The sequence below is a fragment of the Papaver somniferum genome, chromosome 1, assembly GCF_003573695.1.
Source record: "Papaver somniferum cultivar HN1 chromosome 1, ASM357369v1, whole genome shotgun sequence".
NCBI lineage: Eukaryota > Viridiplantae > Streptophyta > Magnoliopsida > Ranunculales > Papaveraceae > Papaver > Papaver somniferum.
Window position 1 is genome coordinate 103,852,679 of NC_039358.1, and position 12,104 is coordinate 103,864,782.

The window sequence follows — 12,104 nt, forward strand, 5'->3', positions numbered from 1 at the left end:
CAATCCCCTCATTTGGATTAATTCTTTGTACCTTTAATCTTCTAGAAAGGATTCTACAAAATCTTTGAGGGGCTTTAGTACTAAAGAAAACACTTGACTTGTTGAAATTCACAAGCTGTCCAGAAGTAGCTTCGAAACTCTCAATAAACTGTAGCAGACTGTTAACATTATGTAAGTCAGCAGTTGTGAAGAGTAAGCAGTCATCTGCAAATAATAAGTGAGAAATGGGAGGATCCCCTACTGCAATCTGTATTCCCTCTATTTAATTGTTCTGTTTAATAACCAACAACTTTCTTAAGAAAGCCTCCATTACAATTATGAATATGTAATGACCCATCCCTCCACCGATATTGTCCCCACTTGGCCACTATGGTTATCAGACAGTGTGGGGTTTTCAACAGATATCGCTGCGGTAGTCCAACAGAAACTTCCCGGGAGGTCACCCATCCCTGGATTACGCCCACCCGAGCACGCTTAACTGTAGAGTTTTCTGCCAACTCTGGAGAGTTTGTCCTTTCTACTCGCGGCCGAGCACGCTTAACTGAGAAGTTTTTCCCACAACTCAGCCAAGTATACCCATCAGGCCTCGATGTTAGAAAAAGACAAACAATTACCTATATTCTTATAACGAACCCTACCTGCCGAATCGGGGTATTACAGAGCAGATATGCTGAGAGAGGATCTCTTTGCCTGATGCCCCTTGTAAGTTGATAAGAATACACAGTGCCCCATTTAGAAGAATAGATATCCTTGTAGTACTAAGACATTGCATAATCAGATTGCACCGTGCATCACAGAAACCCATTTGGTGCATGATTTCCATCATAAATGACCATTCAATCCTATCAAAGACCATTGACATATCCAACTTCAGAGCAAGGGTATTTTTTCTTCTTCTTTTTTACTTTGGAGTGCGTGCACTATCTCTTGAGCAAGTTAAATATTACTCAGATATCTGCTGCCTCCCGGGTACATAAACAACTTGTAGAGGAGAGATGATCTTGCTCATTACCTTCTTCACACTTGGTGACAATATTTTTGAAATAACCTTATAAGAAGTATTACAAAGAGCAATAGGTCTAAAATCTGAAGGAAACCGTTTTTTTTTTATTACAAAGAACAATAGGTCTTAATTAATTAAGTCTGAAGGAAACCGCTTTTTTTTGTCATTGGAATCAAGGAAACATTAGTCTCATTAAGACTTTTAAGTATGAAACCTGATTGAAAAAATATTGTATCGTATCAACCATGCTCTTACCCACAATATCCCACTGGAATTGGAAAAATCCAGGAGGAAAGCCATCTGGTCCCGGTGCTTTCCATGTCTTCATGTCTTTCAAAGCTTTTAAAATCTCTTCTGCATCTTTAACTCCAATCAACATTGTTGTCTTCAACTGTAATTTTTTGAGGAATGAACTCTAATCATAATGTCTTCATTTCTTTGAGGATTTGAGGTGGTGTGAAGTTCACAGTAGTGTTTAACAACAAGATTTTCCAACACAAGTCTTGTGGAGCACCAATTTCCATCGCTATCTTTTTGAGCAGCAATATCGTTTGTTGACCTTCCTCTATTTGCTGTTTTGCACCACTTTATGAAAATAAAATAACATATACACACGAGTTAGTACTAGGGAAAAGATCAAATAGAATGAGGACCTTATGTTACCACAACTGGTCATCACTCACACTTACAGAAAGAACGCCCAAACCGCCATTACCACCAAAATCAAATATCAGACATCAGCCACATAAACTCTTATTCCATGCCCTAACTGGAACTCTTTCCTTCAATCTTATCTTTCTTTCTCCTTCTCCTTCCATTGCTCAACTTATTTCACCTCCTCCTCCTGTTGAATACTGTAAAGAAGAAGATGTTCTTGAACAAGAAAAACCACAAATAGTTCCAGGGTCAGTAACTAATCAAGGAATCGTTGAAGAAGCTTGGGAAATCGTTAATGAAAGTTTCCTTGATTATAGTGATCGTCCTCGTTTTTCTCCAGATAATTGGCTGGTAATTGTTTCTGCTTTTTTAGCTTTTCACGAATATTAATTGATATTTCCGTTAATTAAATGTATACAATTTTATATCCAGAAAAAGAAGGAGGATGCTATTGGTAGCTCCATTCAGACAAGATCTAAAGCTCATGACATTATTCAAAGGATGTTGGGGAGTCTAGGCGACCCCTACACTAGGTTTCTTTCTCCATCAGAGGTATATATTTTTTTCCAAGAATCGGATATTGATTCTGTATAAATGCCAAAGTGGAAAAAAATATTTTAATCCAGGCAATTTTCAATATTTTTCAGAAATGATAAAATGGATGCATTTGTATCTCAAACTCTTTTAGGTGGTGTGGTACTTAGGAAAATTAGAGAACTGAGATTGGGTTTTCTTGTTGGTAAAACCAAGATGAAAGAAATTAATCTTTGATTAGTGTTTCTTGATAAGAATCTCGTTCAGAGTTGAAATTATTTTGTTTTACTTGGTCTTCTTACTTAACTTTAATGGTCTACTACTGGCACATGTTTTCAAGAACCTTGCATTTTCTTATGCCTTTATAATATGCGCTGACATGTGGGTTTACATAATCTATACGAATTGCAGTACTCTTTTATCAAGTCTTATTTTATCTTCATCTTTGACAAAAGTTCTCGAAGATGGCTCGGTATGATATGACTGGAATTGGAATAAACCTCAGGGAAATCCCAGATGACAAAGGAGATGTCAAATTGAAAGTACTAGGACTCATATTGGATGGTCCTGCCAACGCTGCTGGTGTGAGACAGGTAAAGATAAGGTTATCTGTACGGAAGGTGGTGTAATTTAATTTATCCCCTTTGAATTGGCTCACACTTCTCAATGATATTAAACCTTGTTTGTTCTTGTAATACTGCATACTTTTCGTACATGGTAAATTATGCATTGTCAACTCAACTATCGTGCTCTTCTAATATTATTTTTTCTCCTATAATTCTAATACACTATATCTTGTTTCTGATGATTTCTTAGTATGTTATCCTGGCTACTTATTCCTTGGAACTATACTCTATGGATATGTGTTTCACCTTTTTTCACCTTTTTGTAATCATCTTGCATTTTATATTTAAAGTCTGTATGAACGCTGTGTTGTGGTTCTAAAATCTTCTGTAAAGTTGTTTTTAATACTTCTGTAAATTTCTGTAAAGTTGTTTTGAATTGTGGTCTGACGAGCTCAAATGTTGCATGTACTCGCAAATTTTGTATTTTTTTTGCCGGAGTTATTTTCTAAACACTGAAAAATAACATGGTTTTTGGACAAGTCATAAATCATAATGAAAGTTACGTATTGTATTTTACAAGATTGGTTTGCTTTATTAAAAGGCAATAAATGCCTACTTGATATACACGAAGCCTAATTCATAACGGGTTCAACAATTTACTGTCGCTTATTTCTGGTGGATGTTTTAGAGTGGAAGGTTTGCAGCTGGACCATTAACCATTACGTCTCTATTATAAAGAATATATAGACAGACATATGTTGCCCCTTAAATGAGTTTAGTGCTGGTTAATAGTTTTGTGTGCTTGGTTTGGATGTTTTTTTCTTGGCAGGGAGACGAAGTCATATCTGTTAATGGAGTGGATGTCAGAGGAAAATCTGCAGTTGAAGTTTCCTCCTTAATACAAGGTCCAAATGAAACATTTGTGACCATTGAGGTGTGATCTCTATATAACTTGTAATGAGTTTACAGTCTGATTACTCATTTACAGTGCTGTAGATTTACAGTCTGAACATCAATATAATTGATGCCTGTAGGTTAAGCATGGGAATTGCGGACCCACCCAGTCTATCAAAGTCCAAAGGCGTCTAGTTGCTCGCACTCCGGTATTTTATCGTCTAGAGCAAATAGAGAATGGAACAGTTTCTGTTGGATATATACGCATTAAAGAATTTAATGCTTTAGCAACAAAAGATCTGATCACTGGTACATAACAATATCGCTGTAGTAACTATCTTAAAGCATGGTACAAATTTAGTCTTAAATCTACAGTAGTTTTACTTGAATAATTTTAAGGCAGCCAATATGTTCAAAACTGATAATTTCATTTCTTAGTTATGTTGCCGTCGGACTCTTTCACAGTTTTACACTGCAAGTTGTTCTACATGTACCTGTAGAATATGTCCAAATAATTAGGAGCGCTACTCATTTACTCTTACTATGAACATTGAGCAAAGAACCTATAATGGTAATTGTCATTATGTATGGCACCTGGTGAACTTCGTTTCATAGTACTTATGATTGAGGAGTCCTTATTCCATTCTGGTTTGAGTCTAGTCTGCAGATGTTATTCCCCAAAACCAGAAGGGAGACTAAAATTTGAGACTCTGTATTGCTCCGTCACCAAACAATTTTGGCCAAGTAGATGTTTTTTTCTTGTTAAGGTGAATAACTCCTTCAATTGATGCCAACTTTTAGTTGGGCTTCTAATGAGTTTAAGTAAATACTGATTCTTGCAGCAGTAAAGCGTCTTCAGGAGTCCGGTGCTTCATATTTCCTACTGGATCTGAGGGACAATCTTGGTGGATTAGTGCAGGTTTGTTTAACAACCCAATCTTTTCGCATTACATTATCTCTTTAAGATATAGCATGCACTATTCTTTTCCATAATATAGTTCCAGATAGGATACTTCTTTCTCAAGTGGCATCAAAATCTGTCACATTTTTGTAGTGTGAACCTGGCAGTGGAGAGTTATTACTGTTTTCAAATGTTAAACACCTAGTTCCTAGTCAGGGTGAACAGTGGGAATACTCAAAAGACTTTGGAGCTGAGGATGTTGGCAGGAGAGTTACCTAGTGTCATGAAATTAGTGCCATCTCATTGGTAGTATATCCACATCTGCAACAAGTCAGACACTTGTCATCTTAAGTGTTCGCTTCACTTCCATTTGGTATTCTAAGTTCCTGTGAACCAATTCTAAGGAGAAAAAAAATACAAAACAAAATCAACAAATTATGTTTTTCTATATATTGATAGAGATGGAATGTTGAAGCAATTGGTGATATCAATAATACATCTTAATAGGTGTTCTAGTTTCCCTCCTAATATATATATATATATTCCTTTAAACATAACTCTTTGGTATGGTAAAAATGCCTATGCCATTTCTTAATTGTTTGCCTATTAAGGCTTTTAAGTCTGATAACCAATTGTACACATTCCAGGCAGGGATTGAAGTTGCTAAGCTATTTCTCAATGAAGGAGACACGGTAAGCAATTCCAAAATCTTTTTAGCTATAATAAAAGTCCAGCTGTCTTTATTAAGCATCTTTAAACTTTTATGTACTGTTCACACTGACAAAAACATTGCAAATTTGATTCAACTGTTCCAATCTTTGAATGTATCTTTTATTAAATGAAAAACACTAGTCTTGTTTTTTCTTCTAACGTTTTGGAAGTATGACCTTGCCGTGAGGATAAGAGTCGATCCATTGGGATTGAAGCAGGATCTGCTATCAGTTTGAATTTCTGGGACATTACTGTAATCTTCCCTGGATGGCTCAGTAACCTATGAAGTATGAACAACTTGAACTTCCAAGTGCCGGGGGTTAAAAAATTGTTGGTGACGAAGTTCATGGTTGTTCGCATGATTGTTGGTGATGAAGTTCATGGTTGTCCACTATGCAAACAACCATGAAGTTCGTCACCAACAAAAATGCATTTACTTCTTTTCCCTTGTATGCGAGTTTACTGGATACTGGTCAGTGCTGACCATCCTGACTCCTGAGATTAAATTGTCTGTGTCTTAAATTATCTAGTTACTCAATATGGCTGTGATCACATATATGCAGGTCATTTATACTGCTGGACGAGATCCCCAGTACCAGAAAAGTATTGTTGCAGAATCTGCACCTGCCTTTACAGCACCCCTCATTGTGAGAATACCTTCTTTTACAGTCAAATTCTACATAAGAATCATATTTTTTCCATTTAAGACCAGTTATTTCAACTTAGGATTAGTAAAAATTAAGGCTGTTCCAGTTAGCCCTTAACGATGATCTTAATTATATCAACCACCACTTTCTATGCAGGTACTGGTGAATAACAAGACTGCAAGTGCTAGTGAGATCGTGAGTTGCATACTACCAATAATTTAACTAAAACTATGTAGTTTTTTATTTATGAATATTTGATGAAGTTGCTTTTTCAGGTTGCAACTGCACTTCGTGATAACTGCAGAGCTATTCTTGTTGGTGAAAGGACTTATGGCAAAGTAAGAATGAGATTTCACATATTTCAAATCATAAATTCGAGCAGTTTTATTACGTAGACATGACATTTTTTTATTAATTAAAAATGTAGAACAAGAAAATGTAGTTGGGTTGACATTCGTCATCATCCTCCATGGACCCTTCTTCATTCTATGAGAACTTTTAACCTGCTCTATGTTTTCCATTCGACTACCCTGATATGAGAACGACCTTGAGGTTAATGTTGCAGTCTGGATCAATACTAGAGATCATTCAGATGATTTGAAATAAATTCATAAATTCCGTCAGTTAATGTGCCAAATATTTTGGTATAGTGGCAGTGTCCTCTCTAAGTTGGTGGGGTGTATAAGAGATGGATTTTTGGTTCAATTCTGGCAATACTAGGTGTTATCGTGCCACAACACTGCCGAAATCTCTTCCACTAGATGGTTACATGGAATGTTGTTAGTCTCAGTTTCTCCTAACAAAACACCAAATTCTGGTTTATTACAGAGAATTGTTCTTCTCATATCCTATATTCTGATGTTATTGGCAGGGTCTAATTCAGTCTGTCTTTGAGCTTCATGATGGATCTGGTATAGTTGTCACTGTTGGAAAGTATGTCACACCAAACCATATGGACATCAGTGGAAATGGAGTAGAGCCCGACTTCAAAAGTGTCCCAGGTATTATGTGTTACATGTTGTGATAAAACTGAGACGAGTGGATTAGAGCTGATAGAACTTTTTGTTTGCAGCTTGGAGTGAAGTTAAGAGATTCCTTTCCCAGTGCCAAAGAAATGGATAAACACAGGCCTGTTATCTGTTAACGTGTCTTTGACTTATGACCATTGTCCCAGACTCGCCAAGAAATTTCTGAAGATCAAGGTAAAATGTACTTGGAGATGAGCATTATTTAGGCTGTTCTATTGCGGCTTCTTCTCCAGATGGATGATAATAGCTCATATTTGGTGAAGGAACTATGTTGTGAAAGCATCGGTAGTTCCGCCGAGGTGCTGAGTTCTCTGAGATTAGCATGTAGATCAATTTAAAAAGGAGAGATGTGCATTTTTTTGGGTAAGTATGAGGTTGAGCAATTTCTTTTGCTGCAGTTAGAGTTTGTAATACTGTAAAGGAGAATGTGAAACAGAAACTAAAGAAGAAATTGAAAGAGAAGAAAAACGTACATTTCAATTGGAGCTCCATTAGTGAAGCGTAACAACTACTCAATGCTTAATATAAATCTATAATTTCTTTCGATACTAATCTTAGTACTCATTCATTGGTACTTTATTGAAAAGTACCAAGTATGTTTTAGCTACCAAATTGATCAACAAAATCTGCTAGAACATTGTGTATTTCTATTGCAGAGAACGGCTTTCTGTCTCTCTTATGAAAAACTATGAAGTTCTTTTGTTTAGGTTCTCCAGCAGTAGTAAGTGCAGGCCCAGTGCTATGCTGTTTCTTTAGAGTCCTGATACTAGGAAAGCTAAAATGGACAGTAAAGAGTTTTTACGCTATGCTATGCTGTTTCTTTAGAGTCCTGATAACGATACGCTAGTTTATTCCATTCAAAGCAGACTAATCTGTTACTAGGAAAGCTAAAATGGACAGTAAAGAGTTTTTACCCTGGACCGTATTAAATTCATCCAGGAAACGTTGACATGCTTATATTGGTACTATCTTATATTTTGCGTAGATTATCATTACTGGTTCAAGTTTCTTTTTCATCACTGGTTCAAGTTTCATCTACAATTTTAGATCAAGAGATTATCTAAACCATCTTGTGCTGATGTTTCTTTCAATATTGAACACAGCTCATCTAATACTCTATACATCTCTTTCTCCCTAGGATGGGATTTCCCTGCAACAACAAACTCATGAACAACTCCATCCACTTCCACCAAACTACATCCAGGTTCTTTCCTAATATCCCTTTTCTTCATTAAAGCCCTCGCATCTATTGCTTCCTCGTATCTACCAGAAAGTGCCAAGGCATTTGCTAACAGTACATACCCTGAAGTTTCAGTAGGATCCAACTCCAGAATCTTGTCAGCTGCCCGCTTCCCCATTTCGATATTCCCATGTTGTTTACAAGCGGACAGCAAGGATCCCCATATAATTACATCAGGGTTTTCTGTCAATTTATTTATCACTTCTTCTGCCTCATCAAGTAACCCGGCTCTACACAAAACATCAACCAAGCAACCGTAGTGTTTGATCGTGGGTTTGATTTGGTAAGTTTCAGTCATTTGCGAGAAATAATATTGTGCTTCTGTTACCATGCCTGAATGACTACAAGCAGTCAAAACACCCAGAAAGCTAACATCATTTGGTCGTAAGCCTGACAGTAACTGAAGATCTAAGAAGAGTTGAATTGCTTGTTTTCGATCCCCATTCATTGCTAGCCCGATTATCAGAGAATTCCAGGATGATAAACCCTTTGTTGAGGCTTTTTCAAAAACTTGAAGAGCCTTCCCAATGCTTCCGCACTTGCAGTACATGTCTATGATTGCAGTTAAAACTATTGAATTAACATGAATCTTTTTCTTTTGGATATAAGCATGAATCCACTCTCCTTGTTTAAGAGCTCCTAACTGAGCACATGCATTTAATAAGCTCACTGTTGTGAACTCGGTTGGTTTAATTCCCTCGTTTTGCATTCGTTGGAAGAGATGAAATGCCTCGTTTAATTTCCCATTTCTAACACACCCACTAATCATAGAATTCCATGATATATCACTTCTCGATGGCATCTTATCGAACAATCTCAAGGATTCATTGACCTGTCCATTTTTAGCAAAACCAATGATCATGGAATTCCAAGCTACAATATCGACAACATCTGAATACTCATTGAATACTCGACTGGCTTCAATCATGTATCCGCAATTTGAATACATATAGATCATTGTGTTTCGAATGAAGGGATCGAAATCGATCCCCAGTTTTAAAATTCTTCCATGAAGTTGAGATCCATCCTGGGCTCGACCAAGATTAGCATAAGCTTTGAAGAGAGAAGGATAAGTGAGTTTTTCTGGTTCCACGGATGAAGAATGCAACATATGGATGAAAAGATATATAGAATTCTGAGGACATGAACTCTGCGAGAAGCCTCTGATAATGGTGTTCCAAGAAAAAAGATTTGGTTGTTCGATTTGAGAGAAGACTTGGTAAGCGTAGTTGATGTCGCCAAAGGGGGATGTGGCGCAGAAACATAAAACCCGGCTGACTGCAATGATATCTTTGCTTAAACCAGTTTTGATGAGTTGGGCATGAAGTTTATGAAGGTCTCTCATGCTTCTGCAGTTCTTTTCAAGCATGGACAGACATGAATGGTCTGAGATAAACTTGGAGATGGAAGTGAATGATGATGTTGATGACGGCAATACATTGCATCTTGGGTTCATTTCCTTTCACTGTCTGTATGTTGGGAATGAGAAGTGGATAGGAAATGAGATGATAAAATCTGTTTTTTCCCCTTCTTTTTCTGTGTTACTTTGAAGAGCAGGAAAGAATTCTGGATAGACGGTGTAGGATTATTATAATACCTGCTAGTATATCTAAGAGCTGCCTCAAAATAATTTGGGGTACTAATTTAAGCTCCTCCATTCGAGGTGGCTTTGGGGTGTCTTAAATATAAAAAATACCTTATACACTTTGATACTAACATCGACATCCAATCATCTTATGCAAATCCAGATTTTCCCCATCCATGTGCACAAACAAATCGATCGGATCGCTAGGAATTTTTTCTGGAGACATGATTCATCGGTTAAAAAACTTCACCCAATAAGACGGAACAAGCTAAACAAGCCGATAGCGGAAGGAGGACCCAGAATCAGAAAGAGCAGCCATCACAATAAAGCTTTATTCATGAAAAAAATATGAAAAATTGACGACCAGCCGCATTCCATTTGCATCGGCCTTCTCAACAAGAAATATCTCCAGCATCAACCAATATTCCAAGGTGAGATCACAGTTTTTTCTACAGCCAGCCCGCAATGGAAACAAATGGCCTCTCTCGTACCTTATGTAAAACAATATTTATTTCACCGAATAGGAAATGGTTTAAATACACCTGGATACCACACTTTCAAAACCTTGATCCTACCCAATGCCAGCGTATACAATCTGTAGCTGATTTAATTGACCAATTTTCTCATAATTGGAGACATGATCAACTAAACAATCTTCCACTAAGTTCCACCCAACACATCCTAAATATCCACCTTCCTCCTAATATCACCCCGGACAAAATATTTTGGCCCAAGTCTAAATCAGGAAAATACACCGCTGCAACCGGGTATAGTTGTCTAATCCAACAAGATAACCTCTCACACCCGAACCCCCTCCCAATAACCAAATTTTTATGGACATTACCATATCTACCAAAAATTCAGCTTTTCTTGTGGAAAGATATCAATGAAGGTTTACCAACCTTATCTAAGTTACATCACATCAATCTCTCAACTTCAAACCTTTATCCCCGCTGCAACTCCGAGTCAGAAACAGCTGAACACATGCTTATTCACTAACCAACTGCGATGTCAACTTGGACCAGCCTTTCTATCCACATATCTACAATCCAACCCTAAGGTAACAACCAACCAATTACCTTAAACCCTGAAAATGCGGGGGGTCTAACAACCACACCCAATATTTCGATTAGCAATCTATATGGACTAACTCCAATATACTTTCTAGAGAATCAACTAGACAGTCAGACTCAATTTAGAGAAAAGTATATCGAGGAGTTAATATCTCTCTCTTGATTTGATTTTACTCAAGCAAATAGAAATCTGCGAGTCTTTATCGAATACAAGGATAATAAACTTGGATGGTACCAAAGACCAATATCCAAGGATCAATCAATTTCCAATCAAAAACCAAAGGTTGGATTTCACAATTGATCGATACAAACACACAACCTGTGATATTTCAATTATATAACAAAATATAATGCGGAATAGAAATAACACAGACACCATAAATTTTGTTAACGACGAAACCGCAAATGCAGAAAAACCCCGGGAACTAGTCCAGATTGAACACCACACTATATTAAGCCGCTACAGACATTAGCCTACGACAAACTAACTTCGGTCTGTACTGTAGTTGAACCCTAATCAATCTCACACTGATTCAAGGTACAGTTGCGCTCCTTACGTCTCTGATCCCAGCAGGATACTACGCACTTGATTCCCTTAGCTGATCTCACCCACAACCAAGAGTTGCTACGACCCAAAGTCGAAGACTTTAGTAAACAAATCTGTATCACACAGAAAAGTCTATAAGGATAGATAAATCTGTCTCCGACAGATAAACCTAAAAGTTTTGTTCTGTCTTTTGATAAAAATCAAGGTGAACAAGAACCAATTGATAAATCGGAATTATATTCCCGAAGAACAGCCTAGTATTATCAATCACCTCACAATAATCAAAATCGTATGGTAGCGAAACTAGATATTTTGGAATCACAAACGATGAGACGAAGATGTTTGTCATTTATTTTTATCTTGCCCTATCGGAGATAATATCTCAAGTCAATTATTCAATTGAACTCGTACGATAGAAAAGGCAAGATCAGATCGCTCAACTACAAGAGAAGTAGTTTCGTCTGGCTTCACAATCCCAATGAAGTCTTTCAGTCGTTAATCGACAGGTTCTCGAGAAGAAACCTACGATTAAAGGAGAATCGACTCTAGCAAACCAACTAGTATCACACAGTAGGTGTGGGGATTAGTTTTGCACAGTTGCTAGACGTCTCCTTATATAGTTTTCAAATCAGGGTTTGCAATCTAAGTTACCTTGGTAACAAAGCATTCAATAATCACCGTTAGATGAAAAACCTGATTTATCCAAGCTAATATCTTT

The 12,104-nt window shown here is 37.1% G+C and overlaps 2 protein-coding genes across 4 annotated transcripts; one reads left to right on the forward strand and one right to left on the reverse strand.

Annotated features, from left to right (window-relative positions):
• Positions 1-1,393: 1,393 nt before the first annotated feature.
• On the forward strand, positions 1,394-7,489 carry LOC113295729 (carboxyl-terminal-processing peptidase 1, chloroplastic). Of its 3 annotated transcripts, none has more exons than XM_026544061.1 (12): positions 1,394-2,011; positions 2,093-2,212; positions 2,650-2,787; positions 3,590-3,694; positions 3,795-3,963; positions 4,500-4,573; positions 5,203-5,247; positions 5,830-5,913; positions 6,070-6,108; positions 6,189-6,251; positions 6,785-6,914; positions 6,986-7,489. In XM_026544061.1, the coding sequence occupies exons 1-12, from the start codon at positions 1,649-1,651 to the stop codon at positions 7,033-7,035; spliced, it is 1,380 nt and encodes a 459-aa protein (XP_026399846.1). In that variant the 5' UTR covers positions 1,394-1,648; the 3' UTR covers positions 7,036-7,489. The 3 variants fall into 3 exon arrangements, with proteins under 3 accessions (XP_026399846.1, XP_026399841.1, XP_026399852.1); XM_026544056.1 differs by having other exon boundaries at positions 1,398-2,011; positions 4,497-4,573; XM_026544067.1 differs by lacking the exon at positions 1,394-2,011 and having other exon boundaries at positions 2,606-2,787; positions 4,497-4,573.
• LOC113295720 (pentatricopeptide repeat-containing protein At2g42920, chloroplastic-like) lies at positions 7,310-9,665 on the reverse strand. Its single transcript, XM_026544047.1, has one exon. The coding sequence runs from the start codon at positions 9,635-9,637 to the stop codon at positions 7,985-7,987; it is 1,653 nt and encodes a 550-aa protein (XP_026399832.1). The 5' UTR covers positions 9,638-9,665; the 3' UTR covers positions 7,310-7,984.
• Positions 9,666-12,104: the final 2,439 nt, after the last annotated feature.

Bases quoted from the DNA above. Each gene is read 5' to 3' on its own strand.
- LOC113295720 (XM_026544047.1), bottom strand. From the start codon at position 9,637: ATGAACCCAAGATGCAATGTATTGCCGTCATCAACATCATCATTCACT.
- LOC113295729 (XM_026544056.1), top strand. From the start codon at position 1,649: ATGAGGACCTTATGTTACCACAACTGGTCATCACTCACACTTACAGAA. The intron at 2,213-2,649 runs GTATATATTTTT...CTTTGACAAAAG, and splicing joins GGTTTCTTTCTCCATCAGAG to TTCTCGAAGATGGCTCGGTA. The intron at 5,914-6,069 runs GTGAGAATACCT...CTTTCTATGCAG, and splicing joins CCTTTACAGCACCCCTCATT to GTACTGGTGAATAACAAGAC.